General features: G+C 41.1%; 1 protein-coding gene across 2 annotated transcripts in view; it reads right to left on the minus strand.

The window, feature by feature from the left end:
- Positions 1-484: 484 nt before the first annotated feature.
- The window catches only part of LOC119033659 (striatin-like), a 30,178-nt gene continuing 7,610 nt past the window's right edge, over positions 485-23,052 (minus strand). Inside the window, exons 2-17 of one of the 2 annotated variants that reach the window (XM_037124041.1) lie at positions 17,027-17,130; positions 14,329-14,402; positions 11,375-11,453; positions 10,290-10,460; positions 9,609-9,744; positions 9,354-9,519; positions 8,454-8,564; positions 6,641-6,784; positions 6,391-6,527; positions 5,053-5,228; positions 4,440-4,487; positions 4,230-4,351; positions 3,979-4,146; positions 3,741-3,881; positions 2,396-2,584; positions 485-2,084 (exon numbers count right to left, since the gene is read on the minus strand). In XM_037124041.1, coding sequence (XP_036979936.1) covers positions 1,915-2,084; positions 2,396-2,584; positions 3,741-3,881; positions 3,979-4,146; positions 4,230-4,351; positions 4,440-4,487; positions 5,053-5,228; positions 6,391-6,527; positions 6,641-6,784; positions 8,454-8,564; positions 9,354-9,519; positions 9,609-9,744; positions 10,290-10,460; positions 11,375-11,453; positions 14,329-14,402; positions 17,027-17,130 — 2,136 coding nt within the window. In that variant the 3' untranslated portion in view covers positions 485-1,914. The remainder of the gene's footprint in view (positions 2,085-2,395; positions 2,585-3,740; positions 3,882-3,978; positions 4,147-4,229; positions 4,352-4,439; positions 4,488-5,052; positions 5,229-6,390; positions 6,528-6,640; positions 6,785-8,453; positions 8,565-9,353; positions 9,520-9,608; positions 9,745-10,289; positions 10,461-11,374; positions 11,454-14,328; positions 14,403-17,026; positions 17,131-23,052) is intronic. The other variant, XM_037124042.1, reaches the window with a different exon arrangement.

Below are 23,052 nucleotides of genomic sequence, written 5' to 3' on the forward strand. Positions count from 1 at the left end.
AAAAGGAAGACAACTTAAAGTGGACGGCTTCTGCTTATCCTTTTGGTGATCCAACTGTCCCAATTACTGTCGACATCACACTTAACTCAGGCAAATATCAACACTCTGATGTGATGCACATATTTTTAGATGCAGTATGACTTCCACTTACCAGAGGTATAATTATCTTCACAACGATATGTCCATGGAGAATTACTGTCCATGAATCTGCTTGAAAAATCAGGAAACAAGACACTTCTTTGAACTACAGAACTTGCCCTAGAATCGTCATGTTTTTAAGTTTTCTTCTGTATCACAGTAGTCCAGTAATAGTTGTGTGTACATGCATGGCTGCATGTGGAACAGGAACTGCTAAAAGCCAATATGGCATACCTTTTAATGCTGATAATCAACCAAAGTGTGAACAAAACCCTCAATTCCCTGAATTCAAGGTGCGAGTGCAAACAGTGTTCACGTTTGTCAAATGACCGACATCAGAGCCTGGTTAAGATTTTACAGCAGGTTTTATTTTGAACATACTTTCATATACAAACCAGTGACTGAGAAAATGGCTCATCTGAAGCTGTACTCTACATGTACAACATCTTGATTGATTTGCTTTTTTTTTGTTTTCTTTTTTTTTCCCCCCAAACCCAGGATCACAGTTTACAGTAAACTGGAATTTGCAGGATGCTCCTCTTCCCCTCAGTGTTGGATGATTAAACTCATTATTTCAAACAGTCCTACTGCTAAACACTGGACTACTGTAAATATCTGGACATGATACATCACATTGTAGTCGAGCATGTCCACACAATTGGGGAAAACTACATACAATACAAGCCATTCAATTCAAACAAGAGCAAACTGGCCAAAATCAGTTAGTTATTCCTAAAATGGACATCTAGAACCAAGTTTGAATTTTAATTATATAACCAAGATGGTTTACTTTGGACACTTATGCTTGTAGTCTTACTTCTGAAGTGTACAATAACTTGAATCTAACGGACAGGCATTATATTTAATGATCTGTATCACTCTACCAGCCCTGAAATGCACAAAATTGATTCCCCAACCACACTTTTCAAAAAGGAGCACTCAAACTCACGCTGCACAGTAAATTTTAAGACTGAATATATATTTTGTTTATTATAAGCATTTGTAATTTTACATCCAATGTTAAAATCAACAACATTGTGACAACCAGCTCAGTTTCTCCACCCCTCCCCCTCCCTCCCTGTTCCCCGAAACAAGCTTGTTAAAATAACATTTTTCAAGACCTTTTTAAAGCAAAGGCACATTTGTCAATACGTGTTTTTAAAAAGGAAAAATAAAGGCAGGCCAGCAAGCAGAGTCAGTCTGGGAAGCAGAGAAGAAGAAGAAGAAGTGAGAGGCTTCCACGACAGCTCCAGTGAGCCTTCAGTACCCCACGTTTCTGGAACAACACAACACAAAACCTGACTTGGAGTAAAGGGCCCGGACCCGGTTTGTCTGAGAGGTGAAGGTCAAGGGCCAGAGGGATTTGGGATGAGCGTGAAGTCACAGGGGCAGAAGACTGGCTTGAAACCTCATTTCTCCACTCCAAACACTCTGTAACACTTGTCCTGAGCCTCCTAGCTAAGGAGGTTAAGTTTATGTCTGTCTGGGGGAGGGTGGCACTGTGACCCGTCACACCCAGGCCTGCCTGGATGGTAGATGGGGGACTAGAGAGCAGTTCTCCTGACTGCCCTCCCTGCCGACCCTTTCTATGGAGAGTCAAGGCCCGTTTCAGGCTAGCGGCTACATAGTCTACCAGTCCGACTTGAAACTGGTGGGCTGTGAGAGGTGGGATTAGACCCGTGCCTGAAGGTCCTTCCCCTCCCGTGTCTCTATTGGTCCCCGATCATGGGAGGTTGAGTCACAGAGCGGGGCTGCAGGGAGAGACGCAGCTCCGCGTCATACGAACACTTTGGCGAGAGCATCTGCCCCAGCGCTGGCAATGTAGCATTTAGACGGATGAAACGCCACATCGTGGATCGACTCCTCGAACTTCTTTCTGTGGGCCGTGAACTCCTGGATGCAGGTTTTACTCTCCAGGTTCCACAGACGGATAGAGCAGTCATGACCTGCAGAGGAGAAGACGAGTCACTGTGATTTCCAAAGAAAGTACAATAAGTAACAACTGTGATGTCTGGGGAAAACTTTGACATCTGAGACTTAAAGTAAGCTATTATAGTTTTACATTTTTGTTTTACATAAGTCTTTCAGTTTTGGGCTGCTAACAATTAATAAGGAGATTACTCAATAATTAAATAATTGTTTGTTGCAGCCTGTCTACACATTGCACCAGCTCAGTCACGGTCAGATTGGGTCTGAGGCAAACAAACTGTCAATGAGCTGATGTAAAAAGGGCAGACAGTGGTTAAGAAGTACTTACTGCCTGACATGAGATAAAGTCCATTAGGGTCTACAGCTAAGCTTGTGACAGCATCCAGGTGAGCCACCATGGAGTGAATCAGCTTCCCGCTGTTGTTGTCAAAGAACTTGATGTGTCGGTCCTCCTGAGCAGTGATGGTGATGGGCAGAGTCGGGTGACTGAGGACCTTGTTGATCTGACAGGGGGTGCCTGGTTAACAACAGACAAGAATAGATACGTCATGGCAGGAAAGGGAATTTACACCAATGGACAGTCAACGTGACTTTAAATTCATTTGCAAAAAAGTGGAATTATTATATGTTGTGTGCGGACATTATTAATGTTTAATTTGACACACCAATGCTTTTGCTCATTAGGTTTCATTTCAACATAACCCAGCCTTTATTAGTTTATAACTAGTTTTTTACTTGTGTATGCCTCTTTTCTTCCCAACTCTTTCTTAATGTCTGCAAACATCCTTTTGTATTCATACAATTCAGGAAGATGTTAATCTCCAAAAAAGAAAAGAATGTCATCTTTGACTTTTTAAATAATCTCGCAACACCTAAGCCGACTCTGTTTGTACTTGATAGCAACACAAGTACTTAGACATGCATTCTGCACAGCTTAAACACATACACAATATTATCATATGTACCACTAAGTTTTATCCATGAAGTACTGTGTCAATGATGTATGAGGCAGTAAATTTGGAATTTGTAGATCAAATCTTAATACAGAGGTAGTTAACAGAAAAACACTGCAGATTGTGGTTGAGACAATGTCTGCTAATGGTTTTACATTCCAGCTGCTGCCACTAGATGTTACTCAAGAGCCACATTTTCAGGAAGCGCGTAACAGATTTCGATATTGTGACTGAATTCATCAAGCGTTATCCTTTGATTTAGTAATTAAACACATCCTCATTCTCTGATTCAGCTTTTTGTATGACTTTCAAGGAATCCCATATGGATAAGAAACACCAATGACCAAAGAAACAGTAACAACATTTAACTTAAAGAGAAAAACAAAAACAATCCCTGGGATCTAGGATTACACTAATATTGGTGTAATTTGATCTGCAAAAACATATAAACTGTCCATTTCAGAGGACTTTGATGGCAAATTTACTTTAGAAAAGAGGTCTGAGTGACATAAATCTCAAAAAAAAAAAAAAAAAAAAAAAGGCTGGTGACGCTTCAGTTATATCTTTTGGTAATTTGAAAGGTTCTGGGCATATTGTTGTAGCAACCATTCTACTTGATTAGCTCTTTGGTAATTGAAATACATGCAAACTACTTTCTCCCTTACCCATTTCATATTAGCTCTGGATGAAGAAGTATAAATTCTTCTTTTCAGTTCTTACCTGGCTCCAAACTGGACTCCAGGCTGAGGACCAGCTGGCGGGTCTCCATGTTGAAGAGGCCAATCTGCCCGTTTGTAAAGGATGTGACGAGGTGGGCCGGTTCACTGCACACCAGGTCTACTGAAGAAGGAACTCCTAGCTCTTGTACACAAAAAGACAGATACACGTATGTTAAAATGACAATTTAATTCCAGCACTACTTTGAGAAAAGGCCATGATACAATTTTCAAGTCAGTACTTTTGTCTTCGTTGAATACAGCGAGGGCAGGTGAGGTGGTGTTGGCGTCCCACAGTCTGACGGTGCCGTCTGCGGAGCAGGAGAGGAGGCGCTGGTGCGCACTGCTGTACACCAAACCCCAAACTGAGTCGGTGTGTCCGCACATTGCTCCACGCAGCATCGACGGGTCTGCAACACAAAAAACACAAGTCAGGTACCATGACTCGATCTGAAAATCTACAAATTCAAACAAAAACGCACGATGCTGTTACCGTAGGAGTCGTAGGGGTCGATGTTGGGGTTGGGGGTGTTCCAGCACTGGATAGTCCCATCAACCCCTCCACTGAAACACTGCTCCCCTGTGCTGCTCATTACCACGCTCAGCACAGCCCCTCTGGATCAAACAGTGATGAGTTATTAAAACGACTAGTCGATTTAACATTAAAACTAAAACACTTTTTCCTCATATGCTTTGTTTTTACCTGTGAGCCCTGAAAGTGTAGATCGGTTCCACATCTAAAGCAGCACTCCTGTGGACAAACAATATAATCAGTGCTGTTACAAACAATATTAAACAGTAGAGCCAACTCAATGTGTTGATTATTAGGTTAAAAAATGATGGGCTTTGAATTGTACAAAGCTCTAAATGTATTTACAATTTGCTGGGATACCAGCGATCCATTAGTTATACCCTCAACTCTGAAATGACTTCAGCCTCTAAAAATAACAACATCACATTACTACAGACTGTGTGTGGGCCGCAGAGCTGTGACGAGTGTTGTCAGTTCATTGTCACATGGGGACAGTTTCCTGTAGCTGAATCGTGTGACAGTGCAGCGTCCTCCTTATGGGACTAATCAACAACAGATCTTTTCTTTCTGCTGACGCTCAGTCTGCTGCCTCAGGTACAAAGTGACTGAAGCAAACACACTGCTGTCTGAGTGCTGGTGTCTCTAACAGCCAATCAATACAACAACATATTTAAAGCTGCTCATTTTGGCTCAGAAACATAGGAATCGATGGTAATTTGGTACATGCTGTACTGGAATAGTGTTTTAGAGGCATTTGACTTGTGTGTGGGTGTGCTGTACTTACTTTTTGGCAGGAGCAGTCTTTTGCAGGTTCCACATCTTGAGGGTGTGGTCCTCTGAAGCAGTGACAAGGACGGGCTCAACAGGGTGAAAAGCCAGAGCTCGTATCCCATCAAAATGGCTCCGCAGAGTGAATTTGGGGTTCCATGTTTTTCTCATGGCATCCTTGTTGTTGCCAATCTGAGGAGAGGACATCTAATCAGTACTCAACACACACTTAACATGTTTATTATGAACTCCAAAGGTCAGCTGCAGTTAAATTATATTGATGGATAAAAAATATAGTATCAAATCATTGTATGAGCTATGAGCTATGTATGGTAAATCAGTATGTGTATGAGGTTGTCAGTGGTAGAAATGTCTTGATAATAAGATGCATCACGATGAAGACATTAAGATTCTGCTTGATGCAGAGAAAGAGAATAAACAAGTGTTTGATGCTCATGTTCACTGTTTAGCTAAAGTTAGGTCGCGAAGTTGCTCTCGTGTAGTCAATAGAGGGATAAGTAGTAGCCTAAGGAGGTATAGAGGAAGGAGGCAGATATCAATAATAGTAGTAGCATTTTGAAAGCACACATGTGGGCATATTTCTGATTTCATGAAACTGCTGGAAAGCACAATCCGGTGAGACCCATGCTGTGTATGAAATCTCTCTCACAGCAATTACTAACCATGTTAACCACCAGCTGCATTATGAAAACACTAAACCTTTGTAGATTACAGCAAACATGCACTGCACTGCACATGTATTTATGTTTTGTTTATGTACTGTGGTGGGTCACACAGATGCTAGTATTGAAAAGATGCAACTTTTTATATTGTAGACTGTTGGAGTCTGATTTTTGAAATTACTTTCTTAATAAAGGTGGAATTTAAGTCAGGTGCCACACATTGAATCAATATGCATTTGAATCGTTGACAGGCAAGTAATAATTGAATCAAATTGTGCATGAGTCCTCTCTGGTGCACTAGGACTCATTTGAATGCATTTTTTCTGCATTCTTTCTGTTTTATAAATAACCATCCTCTAACCACTTTTTTTGTAGACCAACCAGGAACCATCACACTACAATCAGCCTAGCTTTAAACAGCATGCTACAACCTATCTTTCATTACTACACTTTCAAAGCAGCTTACCTGACAGTCTATAAAAATAACTGTTTGAGAGACAAATGGTATGTTTTCAGTGTGTGATGCGACTCTCTTGATTTGCTGCAGATTAGAGGAAGAGGCTGGGATGAATCTTTTTCATAAGGCTTAAAAAACAACATGAACAGAAACAGTTTTTCTCCAGTGAAACGATCCCATTCCTTTAAATTCCATTCTGTCTCTTCATACTTACATCATATGCCAGACTGTCGGCCTCATTGGCCACGGTGAGTCCCGCGAGCTCCCCCAGGCCCAGCTCGCTCTCCATGGCCTCGTCTGTGCCCATAATGAATGACTTCCCTGAGGTGGGTGGGAATGTCAGTGCCTCAACTGTGGACATATAGATAGATATACAACCACCGTTCACAAAAAGATAAAACAAATTCAAGTCATTCTAACATAAAGGTCACAGCTAAAATCTACTGGTATTTTTGCTCGAGCACCTTCATCTGGTCGGTTCCCATCATGCTCGTTGAACCGGACCGCGTTGGGTCGGGACTGGGGCGTGGATGGAGGTTGCATGTGGGACAAGTCCTCTGCATCTCTCAGGTTGGCCAGCATGTCCTGCAGCTTGGACCGGTTTGGCCCTGTTTAACGATGCAGGTCAGAGGTTTTAGCAAACAGACAAACAGTGATGGAGAACGGAAGGGAAAAAAGTGGCAAAAAATAAGAAAACAAATCTTTTCATTTAAAAAAAACAAAATGAGTAGAAGCTTAAAAAGAGAACAAAGAATGAATATGGAAGGACGGCAGCACTGAAAGGGAAGAAAATAAATTAATATAGTGTGCAAAAGAAGAGTGAAGAAAATGAAGGCAAGTCAGCACCAGAGTTTGTTAGAGAAATTAGAAAAGTGGAAAAGAAGTTGAGGCACGTTCATCTTGGTGTAAGCTGTGTGAAGAGAGTAATGTAACATACAGCAAGGGCTCCACTAACCACCATTTTCAATAGTCATTCACCTGACCATTATTTTGCATTTCATTAGTCCATAAACCCTAATAACTAAAGTCATGATAATTACCTAAAATGCAAAGTGATGTCTTCAAAATGCTTATTTTGTCCAGCCAACAGTCCAAAACCCAAAGACTCTTCTTTTACTATCATAAACAACGCATTCTTACATTGAAGAAGCTGGAACCAGCTAATACTTGATATTTTTGCTTGACATGTGATTGAAATCATTAATCAAATTATCAAAGAAGTTGGTGAGCAATTTCCTTTCAACTGACTATTCTTTTTATTAACTTATCATTACAGCTCTGCATACAGCAGCATTTTCTAAGGTCTCACACAGAATCCTTTAGGGAGCCAATTATGGAGGGTTGTTTTTTTTTTTGATTACAATCATTTGAACAAATGTGGGCCCTAAGGATAAAATTGTAACCCTGGTACAATGAAAGGAAGTATACCAATGGTACAACTACAAGGCAAAAAATCCCTCAAAGAAAGAAATCCCTAACAGATCTCTTGCTGATTTTCTCTACACACCCACACGAGCGATAACTCACCGACACGGTGCAATGAACAAAAATAGACAGCCAAGTGTGAACAGTGATGCAATCAAATGAAGAAGAAAGTGAGACGAAAGCTTTAGTTTAAAAAAGAAAAAAAACGAGCAGCAGATCCGCGGAGCTTTGGCATCGTACATGTAAAAATCTAAGAGCTCTCAGCGGCTCAATGAGGTTACATCCAAAGTGGGCTGTTATTCTGAGAGCAGTACTATTCAGCTGAGTCACTTCACCGAGTCACTGAAAAAGCTTTTAATTGCCATCAATTTACAAAAGCAGCAAAATGACTTATCACTGTAGTATCAACATGACTGACAGATGAGGATGAAGACGGTGATAATTATGTTGTTTTGACTGAAACAGACGACTGTGGAGACCCAGACGGGACACAGACAGACGCATCATTATGTCCAACTGTCTTATTAATCTGATATCTGACAGACTGGATGAGATAATAGTGTGAATATAAATTAAAACATTTAAACAGGACAGAAAAAAACATGCATCAAGCACTACAGGTTGTTGGGGTAGGACAATAAAAAGTGACAGATTCGAGACAATTGGTATGAAATGATAGACAAAAGGACAGAGCAAGTAGAAGGCATAAAGAGGAGCAGTTGAAGAAGGAGATGAGAAAAAACAGCAAAGAGAAAAAACTGTTTATTGATTCAAGGCTCTTTTTTGGAAGTCAGGCTCTACAGAGAGAGGAGGAAGAGGAGGAGGGAGGCAGCAACGCCTGACAGGACTTACTCTTCACCCCCTTTTTCCCCTTGCGCTCCTTTTTGTACTGCTCCTTGAGTTTGGTTATCAGGCCCGGGTCCACATCCCAGGCCTCAGAAATGGGACCTTGCTCGTCCTTCTCTACACAGGGGGAACAAAACCAGACCGAGAGGCTGTTGAGAAACTGCCCTGGAGGTGCTGAGACCTCTCTCGGACTCTTCTGGAGATTTCTCGATCGTCCAGGAGAGCAGTAGGCCTGTGGGGCCTGAGATTTTTTTTTCCCACCTCAGCGAAATTACACTCACTACAACTGGGAGCAGCATTAAAAGCCATGCCGTTTAATCTTTTTAATTTTCTATTGGAAGATGTGAGAGTAGTGGGAGGGATGTTAATGCCATGTGGGATATTCTTTCATTTGAACATTTGGATTCTTGAGTCATGACAAGTCTACTCATAAAATCCTGACTGTGATAATGAAATTATTGTATGAATCACACCCACGTTCAAATACAAAGAGACACCTCAGCATGACATCAAGCCCAGTTTTTTTCTGGATTTACTCAAAAGAATGGTGAGACTCTAAGGGAATCGGGCTGATTTGACGACACACAGGAGTGGAAGACACATTGTGGTCACAGACTGGCTATGGGAACACACAGTGGAAGAGATCACACAACTATGGGTTAAACAGACAAACTCTAAACATCATGATTTATGACCACAGCATGATATATGAATGACAAGTATTCCATGAACAGTCTGCAAACTATTAAAAGTCATATAAAAACAAATCACAAGATTAAAGAATAAAATAATTAGCCATATTCTCCGTGCATCTGTAACTTGCATGTTGCATTTGTAGATTCATGAAACAAACTCATCATTGTGCAAGAGAAAATACAACATTTTGATTTGAAATCCATGACTCACCCCAATCTGTGCCATCCCCATTGCCTCTGGACTCCGGCGTGGTGTCCATCTCATCAGGGCTGGACAGGAAGTCAAAGCCCTTCAGTGCCTCCTCTGTGTCAGGGTCCTCACTGGTGTCCATACTGGCAGGCAATGTCGTTGACGATGAGGGCTTCTTCCTCAGGATCTAAGGGATAAGTATTGAGGGCAGTACTTAGTAGTACAGCAGCATCTTCTATTATCGTTTTGTAAGTGCAGAAGGTGAGGGTTTCTTACCGTCCTGGATTCCACATTAGTCCTGTCCCTTCCCTCGCTGTCCTCTTCCTCATCTTCATCACTGAACTCAGCGGCAGCATTCTCAATAAACTTGAAAGCCTCAAGTACAGCGCTGGTTTCAGAGAGCTCAGCTTTCCTGTTGAGGAACAATGATGCATTAATACACAGACAATGTGTTAACTGCCATCACAAACTATGTGTAACTGCTATAACAGTTCACAAGTTGTGTGTGGGTTTCTTGATTCCTCTATGATGTCAGCATATCATGTTACAGCATCACTTACAAAACAGAACAAAAATAGTTTAATATATTGCATCTACACTGCTTCAATCTGTCTTTTTTAACTTCATTTTTGTTGATATTTTCTTTGTATTGGTGCACAAAAGCAGGATTTTTCACTTAAACAAACATGTCTTACATTCTAGAGAGTATATAGTATTTTTTTCACAGAATTTTATATATTGATCAGACTGCAGTCTGAGGAAAAGGCCAGTTTCTCCACACAGCAGAAACCAATGATTAAATGATGCAGAAACCAATTCTTATCATAGTTCATATCAACATTCAAAGCACAAATTTGATACTGTTCAGTATTGTCAGGCAAATTGTAAGCACAGTGTTACATGCACTGAATTTTTTTATTTTATTATCGATTTGATGCTTTAGAGGAGACGACTTACCCTCTGGTGCCCATGCCCTTTGCCGACGTGTCAGTCCCATTGACCAAAGGCTCAGCACTGGTCCGTTCACCCGTCCTCCCAGCACCGTCTCCGGCTAGTCCTAGCAGTGCTCTGACCCGCTGGGACTTTACATCCAGGATGGTGTCTGTGTAGCCCACCTCCTGCAGGTACCTGGAAAATCATAAACAAACTTAAACCTGGTTGCATTTGGTCCAACTCAAAAAATGCAATTTACTGTGAAAAGAAAACAAACATATGTAATAATGAGTCTTTAATGCTGCAAAAGAACATTAAGGGTGGCATGGTTGGAAGAGGTGTGCTTTGGCATGGTACTGTTGCACATGCACAAGCACAAGTACGCGACATGGACATGACATATAATCGATGTGACCAAATGAGGTCTAGAGCTTACAATAAGTTCATTTGCTGCAAGGACTCCCATATGATCAGAGAAGTGTGAGAGTCGAGTACTAGCTGCTGTCAAAAGTGACAGGTCTTCTGGCAGTCTGGTCTAGTTGATGGTATTAGCTCTGTGAGGCGAGATGAGCTACTCATCAGATGTTACACCTCCCTGTCGGGATGCAGAAGAAGCTCGAGCAGTTTGAGCGGTCGACCGAGTGAAGGGGAGGGCTGTCTTAGCACATTATTGATCTGTCCCCTGACACAGAGTCAAGAATAAATTGGCTGCCTCATGAGCCAGCATGTTGGGGCAGATGATGCGTGAGGCTGCCTGATGGCGTCTGGGAGCCCGGTTTATTTACACGGACTGACTGGAGAGCAGGATGATATGATAAGCAAACTTTCCAGAGCCAGCTGGGTGCACCAGAGAAAACGAAGCGAAACAAAGAGCAGGTAATGACTGCATCTGCCCATGTGAGGGAGCTCTTCCCCACCATTTTCTTGGACTGTAGCACTTGGCACAGTAGAGTACTTCATAAAAGCTGTTAGTCTGAGTACTAGTGACAATACTATTACTGAGATATGAAACTAGAAGCCTGTGAACCTTCAATACAGTTAATTTTAGTGCAGTGCATTTGCTTTCTGGGTTGAAAATGACACAGAATGACTAAAAGATGTGTACTTACTGTCTGAGGAGCTGACGGCCTTGTTTCCAGGACAGCTGATTATTGAGCGATCCAGAAGACTCGTTCTCGTTGGCCTCATCTGGAGGAGAAGTGGAGGACACAAATTAGGGCTCCGCAAACAGCGCGGCCACTGACATTATTTCCACTCTGTAAACACGACCAGAACATTCCTGTATCACAGCATCCCGGCAACTAGACACATCCAGCGCTTAGCTGCTTTTAGTGGGTCAACAGTGGGTTAGAGTTAAATACATGAGGGGTTTCTCTTTAAAACTGTGCCCGTTTAACCAAACTTTTATTGTAAAAATTACAAAACACTCTATCAGCATTTACACCCCTTTTATTGTAGCTCCTGGTTGGATGTAGACCAGAGTAATTATTTGTCAACATGTGCAACTTTAATAACTAGCCTCAATCCAAAGATTTTCATCCCAGTAAGTATTCACTGCATTATTAAAACTGTGTGCACAACAGCTCTCGTTGTAGAAACAGAGAAGAGATTTAAAACTCATCAGTGACAGCTTGTTCTTTGATTTTACAACAACACATTTGTATTTAATGACGCATTCCACCACCTTCAAAATGGCTGGTTGCTGCGTCAACCATGTCCCATGACATACTAGGAAGAGCCGCGACATGTGTCTGTGCTTGCAGCATCCAGAACAACACACACTGTTCATGGCTGTCTACAGCTCAAACAAAACACATGATGAGATTCAAAGCTCACTTTGATATTCAACGACGTCAGAACTTAGCAAACGAGTCAGCTGGGAATTTTGTGTGGAGCAGAGAGACGTGTTAATAAGATTTAGATCGGGTGTGTGTGAAGGGGTTGATTTGGCGGGGCAGACAGACGAGGGCGCCTCAAAAAGTGGGTCATGCCTAATTCAGCAGGGTGAGGAGCGGGCAGGTGCACCACCATACGAGCAACACTTCCCACCCCTCGGCTGCCCCCAACACCATCCCCTCCACCTAACACCTCTCTCCTTCATGTCCCCTCATTCATCAACGCTTCAAGGGCTCGGGCGCTTTGAACGGCCCTCATGAATAGAGATGAGGAGAGGAGAGGAAATGTTGCAATCTGACTTAATGATGGCAGAGGACTTGAACATGAGAGGCCAATTAAACTACGATGACGAGAAACCTGTAGTGCATTGATAGAAAAAAGAAAGCATGTTAAAATAAGGTGCTGCAATCGAAAGGTGAGAGCAACTTTTTAGATTAATTGGTGTAAGCTTCAGGAGTTGGAAGGAGCTTTTTTCTTATTTTTACCTCTGGTGACAATTAGCCACGAAGAGAATTTGATTTGACTTTTTCTTTCTTGGTTTCTTGACCTCTGATGAGTAGCAGTGTGCTCGAAACCCCATTCAGTTATTGAAAAACCTCACTACAACACAGATTTAGTTGCTGTCCTGGAGCTTTTCAATTGCATGGCACAATCAGCAGGTACAGTTGTCATGATTCCATTTTAAAATCAAAGGAAAAGAAAAACACTTCAAAAACACAGGACACAGCTTGCTCGCAGCCTGCAGCTCTACTTCCAGACACCTATCCTGTGCGCGGGAAGATAAACAAGCGAATTGGATGAAGGTTATTCAGCGATGGGAGATGAATATGGTTTAAATGTGGCTCATTTCCCTGTCGTTGACATTTCGGCGAGAGTAGGCATAATTTCCGTTAGGCAATCTCGTAACTCTCTGCCACACTGACCATTTGTACGGAAAGACATTTAATAAAAACTCCACTGATTGTCTTTGCAACCTTTTGGCATCATCTATCTCCGTGGATTTATCTCAGTGGATTTATCTCCGTTTCTCTCCTCTGCTGTCTGTCTGTGCTGAGGACCACTCAAAGGGACTTTATGGTGCATTCAAGTACACGTCTTTAACTGTGTAATCAGGGGCATCATGGCTTAAAAAAAAAAACCAAAAAAAACGTCAGGGCATAAAAATCTAACAATAGCATGGCAGTCTGACCTAAAAAAATGTAACTGAAGGCAAATTGAATCGTGGATTTGGAAAATCGTGACACCCCTAACTGTCATTGAATTATGGATGGTCAAATTTCCAATATTTCTAACTCTTAAAGACAGATATATGCATTCATGGTGCATTATCACAGTATTCAAAATGAGCATTCGTGGAAACAACTCAGAAAATGTAGAAAAATGCTAATCAAAATTTCCTAAACTCTAAGATAGTATGCTTAAATTGATAAAACCCCCAAAATATTTAGCAGATATGAGACAGAAAATAGGTGTTTCTTTGGCAATTTCACTACAAATTTTGCTTTTAAAATGATTTAAAGTTGACTGGATAATCATTTTTTTCATCCTGATAAATTAACATAATCAACTGTCAGCAGCTTTCACTGTAGGTATTATCTACAAATAAACTTTTTACAGCTTGTGTTAAATGTGTTAAATAGAATAACTGCAAAACTGTTTCTCATATTTTCTTGTAGATTTTTTTTAATGTTTGAGCAACACAAGTTTAATTATCTCTGGCTGGAGACAAAATATGTCCAATGCAAGAATGAGGCTCCAAGGGTGCATGACTTCATACCGGCAGAGGAAAGTGATACCATTTCTTTTTTGTAGTCTGAGTGAACCCATCCTTTATAGTGTGTCTTCATCAGAAATCAAAGCAAAGGAACGATTGTTCTACACTTAACTTTCTTTCTAACTAAATATCATATATACACTATTTTACAGAAATTTGACTGTTTGTTATTCACTGACTCTTGTACAGTTCAGTACATCCCTAACAACAGCACCACTGTTTCAGTATTCAGGAAAGGACCCTGTGAACAAAACTATCGAGGTCAACAAGATTCAACATGAGTGCAGCCTTCACATGCGTACCAGTCCTGTCACTCGAGGTATGTGAACACAACAATCACAGTGATTTAGTATGAGGAGGTGGAGTTGGCTGTTTGAGCCGCCATACACTTACCAGAGTCATAGCTTGGAGGCTTCATGTCGCCTTGATTTAACTCCGTCCCATATTTTAACTTGTGGTACTTTGCTCTGCAAGTAAAGAGGAAAAAGAAGGAGAAAAAAAACAGGGCTGATCAAAAAGGTCTGCGAGGAAGCTATTTAAAAAACTCATTATGCGTGGCATCTGCATAAGCTTTGAAAGTCATCCCAAAAGCAACTTGCTCTACTTCTCACAAACATGTTAGCTTGTTAGACAGAGTCACTTGGATAAATGGCTGAAGGTTAGTATTGTTAAAATCAATATTACACCATTAAAGGAATATGTTTTTAAAGCGCCATGTATGATGATATAGAAATAAGGACTGCAGCTAACAATTACATTAATGGTCAAAACAACTCTGTAGTTGTTTGGTCCATAAAACGTCACATAATGGTGCAAAATATTGATCAGATCCACGGACTGTGATACAAAAAATCTAAGCCATGGAATATCAAATTATCCATCTTTGTTCACAAGATCGTAGCATTTCTTACCCTCTGATGTGCATAAACTCGCTTGGAAATGTATTTTTGAAAGTTGATTAAAGTTAAAATTATCAGCTATCTAATCAGTATCAGCGATAACAATCTGCTAATGCAGTATTAAAAGCATTTCCGATACTGATATGTGACAATGTGTGGCCTTTCCAGCTTTTGCACTGCTGAGATTTCAGTTTCTTCCAGTGACTGCACGCATCCATCTCAGATGTAACTCAATACAAGGCGAGCTCTCACACCTTTTAGTTCATGCAGCACCCACCACATCACACCACAGCCCCCTGTGATCCAGAGGAAGCAACCCCCATCCAAATCAAATTCATTCTAAATTGGGTACATCCTACATTCAGAAAGCCATTTCTGATATTGCTTTCAGGTACCCTCTAAGACATGACCTGTTGCTTAGCAACCGGGGAAAGTGGTAGTAATCCTGGGTTAAGTGTTGTTCCTGAGGCAGAGTCTGTGGTGATCTCACAGGAGCAAAGTAGATAAATATACACTACAAACAGACAGAGGATTCCATGCCAAACAAACCCAATAATGATGTTCCCTAACAAAATGTATCTCACCCCCTAGCTGACTGAAGGAATGACCTAACTAACTTATTATGACACCTGTCTAACATAGTTATGTTAGGGCTCTCATTAGCCTGGACCATCTCCCAGCTCAAAGCTCAAATTACAACACCGGCAGCCAGTGGTCTCATTTTGTTTCTCATCCAAGTTTTCTTCTTTCTTTCCTTCCTTAACCTTTACTTTTCCAGGGAGGACTTTGTCTCATTTAGCATTCATAGAATTTCACCCATTCTCAGCTTGTAGTTGTCACAACCAGCGTCTTCTACTGTACACCACAGAGCAGTTCAGTATTTCCTGTGTTGTTATTGCTGTAGGAGACAATGATTTGACCTCTTGGCTAAAACAGAGACAGAATTACATCTTAACTGCACAAGATCAGTCAAATCCATCCAACGATAATTCTCTTTTAGTGCAGCCTAAATCTGACAGGGCAAGAAACACAAGCTTTCACACAAGGTTGTAAACAAGAAAAGCACTTGATTTAGAGGTTAAACTGACAGGGAATGCGCCTGAAATGTTCACGATAATCCCTCATTACACAGGGAAACTGTGTATAAACACAGCTATGGTAAGTAGAGAGGGTCAAAGTTGGACCTGGATATCAGTCTGAATCCTGTAATAGATGTTTATAACAGACTGTGAGTAATGATTTTACCATACCATTCTTCTTTCCCTGTTCTCAGCAATAACCTTAGTGAGAATGTGTTATTATCTCTTGGAATTGTGGCCAAAACTCTCAAATTCAGAGCCAACTTGCAATAAACTGAAATATCCTATTACTAAGTTGTCACTGAGCTCGTCATAAATGCTTTAAATGTTCCCATCATTTGTTGTTTTCTCCAGGGCTACTGCTTCAGAGTCTGTCTGAATGACATGCTTCATGGCTTAAAGACACATTAACGTGTTGAAATCACAAATATACTTCTGTTACAGCGTGCAGCCATGCGTCAAAGAGGGAGGGAAATGCAAAGTGTATCGCTGCTGCTACCACAGGGACCTTCTGTATGATGGTGACGGGCTAATGCACAGGAGAATGACAACAATACAATTCTTCTGGATTACTGGAGAAAGACGCGGCAGTGAGCTCATCTCAGGTGGAGCGAGAATTCTTCTCTCCTCCTTTCGCATCCCGTCCTTCTACTGAGGACGATGCAGAGTCATCAGCATCCGACAGCAAACAAAGTCTTCATGCCAACACATGCTCTTGTCCAGAGACATCACACCAGCTGGACTCGGGGGAGAATCTCTCTGGCACGCTCACACTGTTACGGCTTCTGCTGACACCAGCTGAGACATCAGACTTGTACGTGTAGAATATAAACAAGAGGAAGCAGGGACTTTTTTTCTAAAAAAGGCAAGCAACCTTTTTGTATTTTTTTTTTTTTACATTATCCAATGTGCAGAGTGTGTTAGCTTTGTGCAGGTGAAGCAGAATGAGAATCTCACACAGCCATGTTCTCCCCTTCTCTGTATCTCTCAGAGCGAGGAATTTATTTTTAGGAGCGCACAAAACATGGAATCACTGCAGTTGTTGTAGACTAGCAGAGGTATTTGTGTGTGTTGTGGGTGGGCTGAAGCAGCAGTGGGAGGTAAGGCACTCACCTCTCTTGCTTCAGCGCGTACTCCAGCATTTTGATCCTCCTCACAAGGTCTTTCTTCAAGTTTTCCTGGCCCTTCCTCTCCCCCTGCAGGAAGGCGATTTGGGCCTGAAAACACAAAAAATAGGATTGTCAGGTCCAATTTTAAAATAGGGAGGAGATTTACAGTATCTGCCTTTATAAATAGAGTGAATGTTTCCGCTGTTTTGGCATCTTAGACATGAGCTAACTAGTAACAAAGACTTGATTTCAAAGACAACTTTCATGAGAGAACATCTGAGAACAACTACTTCTGACAAGACTGAAATAGGATGATGTCAAATCAAAATGCATGATGGGAAGTAAAAAGCCAATCATTCTGTGCCATTCTATTTTAATCTAACCTATTCACTCTCCCACACACGCATCCCCCCCCTCCCAAAATCCCTTCCCTCTGCACACCACTGTGTCTCTTCTGGAACAGGCAGCAGCTGTTGACGCACTCCGTCTGAGTCAGCACTACATTACATTACATTACATTGGTGGGTACCACACACACATACATGCATGCGCTTGTGCACACGCTCACTTGTAATGAGAGTGGTGAAAGCTAGCTCACAGTGAGGCATGCAGTTCACAGGCTGCGGCAAATAAATCAGACAGAGAAGATCACATTGACTAAAGGTGATTCTTACAGCAGGATCAGACGCTGTGTGATTGTAATCATCATATACACCATCACAAAAGCATTCTGCTTTACAAAAGGGAAAAAAATAAAATAAATCAAGACTGATAAAATCCTCCCCTACCTTGCTACTTAAAGGGGCATCGACGCCAGGCTAGTAGCTTTCAGCAGGACTGCGTTATCTGCCATTACTATTAGGGGTGATAATCTTTGGTAATCATGATTCGATTCAGATTCACAATTTGATTCAGGGTCAATTTTAGATTCACAATGGTTATCGACTGAATAAACAGAATGAGAGGCATGATATACTGTCTCTTACTCCAGTGCACTTTGGGCCAACCCATTGATTCACTTACAGTTAACTAGTGACGCAGTGACTGGGGCCTCATTTATGAAAATGTTCTCTGATTTGTACATTAACTTAATTATTTCTGATAGTCTGTCTAGGTTTGATTCATTAAATATGCTGAGAATAAAAAACCTTATTGAAGAAGGTTCTAAGAATCCCATGTGTAATTTACGCAACCGCAATCTATAAAGCCCAAATTAACTTCAATTGACAGCACCTGTGTTCTGATTGCCTCTTACATAATGGCAGAAAAAAATGAGGGTTTAGTTAGAAATAGCCATTACGCAAAAGATAAAATCAAACTTGGTAGAGGCAAGTGAGAGTGAAGCTTGGCAACACGCATTATTCAGCGACTATTCATTGAAATGCTCCAACAGAGTGTGTCACTGCTGCATGTTGTTCATAAAGCTCACACTAAGTTCACCACAGACTGATGCATGCCTGTCCCAAAGTGCAATGACCAACAGGAAAATCCCTTCTGTTGTAGTCGCACAATTAAGACCATTGCCAAGTGAAGGTTTTATAAATAACTACTGCTACAGTTTCTACATTAGACATACTTATGAGCAAAACTGAGGGTAAGTTAGTTTTATAAATGAGGCTTTGTGTTGAACAGAAAAAAGTGACAGATGGTGATTGAGTGTATGCAGCTCAAGTTATTTTTAAAGCTAATGATTTAAATGTAATGCATTCACTTAGAATGTTCTTACAGTCCTCTATGAAAATAATGTACTGAAGATGTAATTTACTGACCAACATCACTGGTTACATGTTTTTTCTATAGAAACACAAGTTGTTTTTTCTGTATTCATAAAACCATTGTAATCTGTTTTGTAATTCCTTCAAGATAACACTGTTATCGACAGTCTTTTGTTTGTTCTTTCTTATGTTTGTGAATCGATTCAGAATCCTAGATTGCAATTCGTAAGTGATTCAATCCATGTCTTCCACCCACCCCTAGTCGCTATTTTCCCATTATGACTACACTTTGCTACTGCCTTGTTTATGTGGTATTACAAACTCCATTACTAAGAGGCTGTGGCATCAAAATTGATCTAATTCTAATTACTGGAAACAGGTCAATTTAGGTAAGGCTAACTGTAACTACACTCCAGCTAGCATGAACCTTAATCCTGTTGAGAGGAATTACTGTTGTGTGTTTTCAGAAAATCGGATTCTCTTAACCCAATTATTGTCAACAAAAAGTTAGTATTGCTGACTTTGCAAAGCAGTATTACTAACTCAAAATGTTGATATAATGTGGTCGGTGCTCAAGAGAGATCACTGATTAGTTAGTTGTGAATCATTTATTTTCATACATTTGTAAGTTGTGCAATAAAAATGAAATGATTTTTATTTATCTGCTTAAAGCTTTATATCATTCCTTAAGAGTGAATCGTATCTTATAAACTATGGTCTGAGGAGCAGAGAAACAGAAACCAAACACAACATAATCTGTATAGTATCTTAGGGGTTACAGCAAGGTGAAGACAAACGACTGTAGAGGCTGCTCGAGGCTGTGCTGTGTACAGAAAAGAGGAATGTGCCGTTTATTCCATCAGCACTTGATCAAAATAATGCTTTCTTTGGACTCTCAGTTGTTGAGAAGCGCCAGCAAATCAATCAGCATACAAGGTTCATTTTGGTGTCACGCTGTAGTGGCAGAATGACTGGAGTGCAGCGTCTGAATCTTGTTTAGAATTACAGATAACATAATCTGAAAAACGGTAAGATGGTAGATCCAAGCACCACGAACCGAGCTGCTCCTGTCAAACGTCAAAACGCAAACTCCAAACATCTTAGAAAGGAATGAATATCGACTGGATTCCCTGCAATTCACTCTACATGCAGAGGATGGTGCGAGTTTGAGTGGGCTGGATCACAGTTTCACACGGAGAGCAAGTAGTGCTGCTGCTGCTGCTGCCTGCAACAATGAGTCATGACAGCACTTCAATCTGCCTCGTATTAATAATAACAGCATTTCTTAGCGTCCACAGTTCTCAGCGGAGGAACTGCTTACTACCTGCCTGCTTGAGCTCTAGTGCCGTAAGGATTTAAGGTACTAGTTCTCAGTCAGACAGCGTTAACAGTACAGAATTAGCAACAGTCGCCTGATTGCAGTCTGATGCCAGCAACTGATGCTCCTGAAAGGTGGATCAGCACAGCATATACATCACTCTACTTATTACATCTCCGCAGTTTCAGATTCCTTATTCAGCACGTCTTATGTGCATCTACCTCCCCTGGATCCATACTAATGCATTCTGGATTGACAATGATGTTAAGAACGTTTAGTATGCATCTGACTTTCCAAGTCCCTGAGCCAGGATCTGTGAGCATGAAAAACACAAAGACGAGAAAAGAAAGGTAGCTCCAAATATGGTTCTCCAAATATGTGGTATCTTCACAAAAAGGGCCCCATTTATAAGCTCAGTGACAGCAACATGAAGCAGAGCAGACAATGATGAGAGAAGGAAAAGGAGTCACGGAAGAGTGAGTAAGGCATTGATTTTGTACCTGGTGACAAATATTTGTCCCAGGAGCTGGATTGAAAATATTTACGATATGACAGGAGGGAAACAGTATTCTAGATGACAACTTGCTTACAGTCGGTAAAGCAGGGATCACTGTGTGCTGTCTTCGTTGGGTGGGAGGGGAGGCTCATAGAAGAGGCACAAATAAGGCATTAGGAAAATATTGCATATGGAAAATTATTAGTGTTTGGATTGGGCCAGACTGCTCGGCTCCCAAAAATAACTTACTCTGGCTAAAGTGGCTCCAGTCCAAATATCAGTTAGGACCACTGCCTCGGGGCATTGAAGCTGCATCACATGTGGCTGCCTTAGAGATCCTACAAAAACCTCATGAGACTAATAGCAGAGACTGGTAACTCTTTATGTTAAGGTCCTTTTAATGACTTATAATTGCTTATAGCATAACCCCTGCCCCAACCAGTCAAGGAAGATGGCCACCCCTACGTTGACTCCGGGTCTACAAGTGGTGCTGGCTGGAATTGAACCAGGAAAAGCAACTTCTTCAACAGAGAAAACACACTTATTTCAACTGTAAGAGCCAAAGCAGAGTCACAGAAGAGCAGCTTGATAGATTGTAGACAGACTCAATATCTCAATATGTTACCTCATATGGCAAAAAAAGGGAGGGTGACTCATTTTTCACTTTGGATGTAACTGTACATCTGCCTTGATTGATATAACGAGCGAACGTTCACTTCCTCGTTCAAATGGAGCGCTGGCCCTGGGACCCCTGGCGTCTTGCGGTGCCAGAGATAGAGAAGAGTGCAGCTCTGTGAATCTCTGGCTCGCCATCTCTCCCCCATCAAACATTAACCTTGGGAGGAATGCAATGAGTCAACTCGGGCCATAAAGAGACACAGGAAGCATTTAATTCCCGGCCTCACACTGCCTGCATTATTGGCCTATTGGATAAGGGCTCCTCAGTCTGTCCATCTAAGAGACATGTAGCATGGGGCATCCATCCTAGAGTGTGGGGCTTTTCAGAGACAGGAAAAGGAGGTAGAGGAGATAGTCTATCAGCTAGGGTGGAAAATAAACACCAGCCACTGGCTTAATGCTGGTCAGCTTAGGTTAGAAAATTGGTCACAATACTTCTGCTTTTAAATAGAGGCCAGTCTAGTTTTGGTGTCAACTTTTGACTACTAATCAAATGATTACCAAAGGAAAAATGGAATGACTGCAGCTTTCAGTCCAACTTACTCACAATTTCAGACACATCTGCAGAAAACTGCACAAACAAACGGATACTCAAATATAAAATGGCGTTATTTTCAATTATAGGTTAGGAATACAATTTTTCCAGCAGGATTTAGGCAGATGTAAATTAGGTTAGTCTAATGTGGTTGTTGCTCAACCTGTTTAAAATCTGAGCAAAAAACACATCTTATTTCTTAATTTACTGTCACTGCTCAAGCAAGATAATGACAAAGTTGGGCTGTATTGTGTGTTTTGAAGAATTTGTGAATTCCAGACATGTTTTCTTCCAGACTTGTTCTATGTCATCGCCAAAGGCATCGACAACACAAAGAGGCCATTTAATTTAGACAGAGTGAACACTGTGAAATTTTCCCGTCCATCTGAGCGGCAAGGCTGAGCTCACTCCATTTGTAAAAGAAATTCAGCGGATACTCACACAACCTCAGGGCTTACACACAAACAAAATGGTCACACATGCTGGTCAGAGCAGAACCAGGAAAAGGGGGCTGGTGTAAATCCCACATTTACAATGCAAACAACCTTTCTGTCAGCCAACACCGGGTTTACTCTCACAGTTACCGCAAACCAATGAGCACCACGATGGCCGACCTGATGACTGGCCAAGTACATTCCACACATGCCATTACACCAGTAGCTAGAGAGGGGAAAAAAAGGCAGCAAAACAACTGAAGCAAGATAGAAGCGCTGGGGACTGTATCGTGGCTAAAGCGGTTCACCACAGATAAACCTTTTCCCTTTTCTGTCCTGAAAGTGTTATTGTTGTTGTGTAAACTTTGAATGTTAAATTGTATTTGTTTTAAAAGCCTAGCCCAACTGATTAATCTTTTAATACAACAAAATAAAGGTTATTAAGCCAATCTCATAGGATTGTCCCTTCTCTTTTAGACCTAGTTACCCTGGTAGGTTTTTGGACTGGAGGTTATATTGGTAGTAGTGGACAATAAATGCAGCATTCACAGGGAAATCTATAACTTTTTAGGCCATTTCTAATGCCACACTGAGTGACATTTGTTTCAGTCATAAGGGTCGAAGTAAACAAGTATAATGGAAAACCAATGGGGATTAGATGGCCTTAAAATACATAATAATATCACAAATCTTACTCTGTAAGTTCCAGTGGAATAAACAATCATTTATATTTTATTTATAGATATAGATATAGATAGAGTGGGTTTCCAATGGTAGTAGGGGTAGTTCATAACATAACAAAAATTACAGCCAACAGCGAGAAACAAATGATATAGTACATTTTTGGGACATAA

The sequence above is a fragment of the Acanthopagrus latus genome, chromosome 15 (assembly GCF_904848185.1).
Source record: "Acanthopagrus latus isolate v.2019 chromosome 15, fAcaLat1.1, whole genome shotgun sequence".
Taxonomy (NCBI): Eukaryota; Metazoa; Chordata; class Actinopteri; order Spariformes; family Sparidae; genus Acanthopagrus; species Acanthopagrus latus.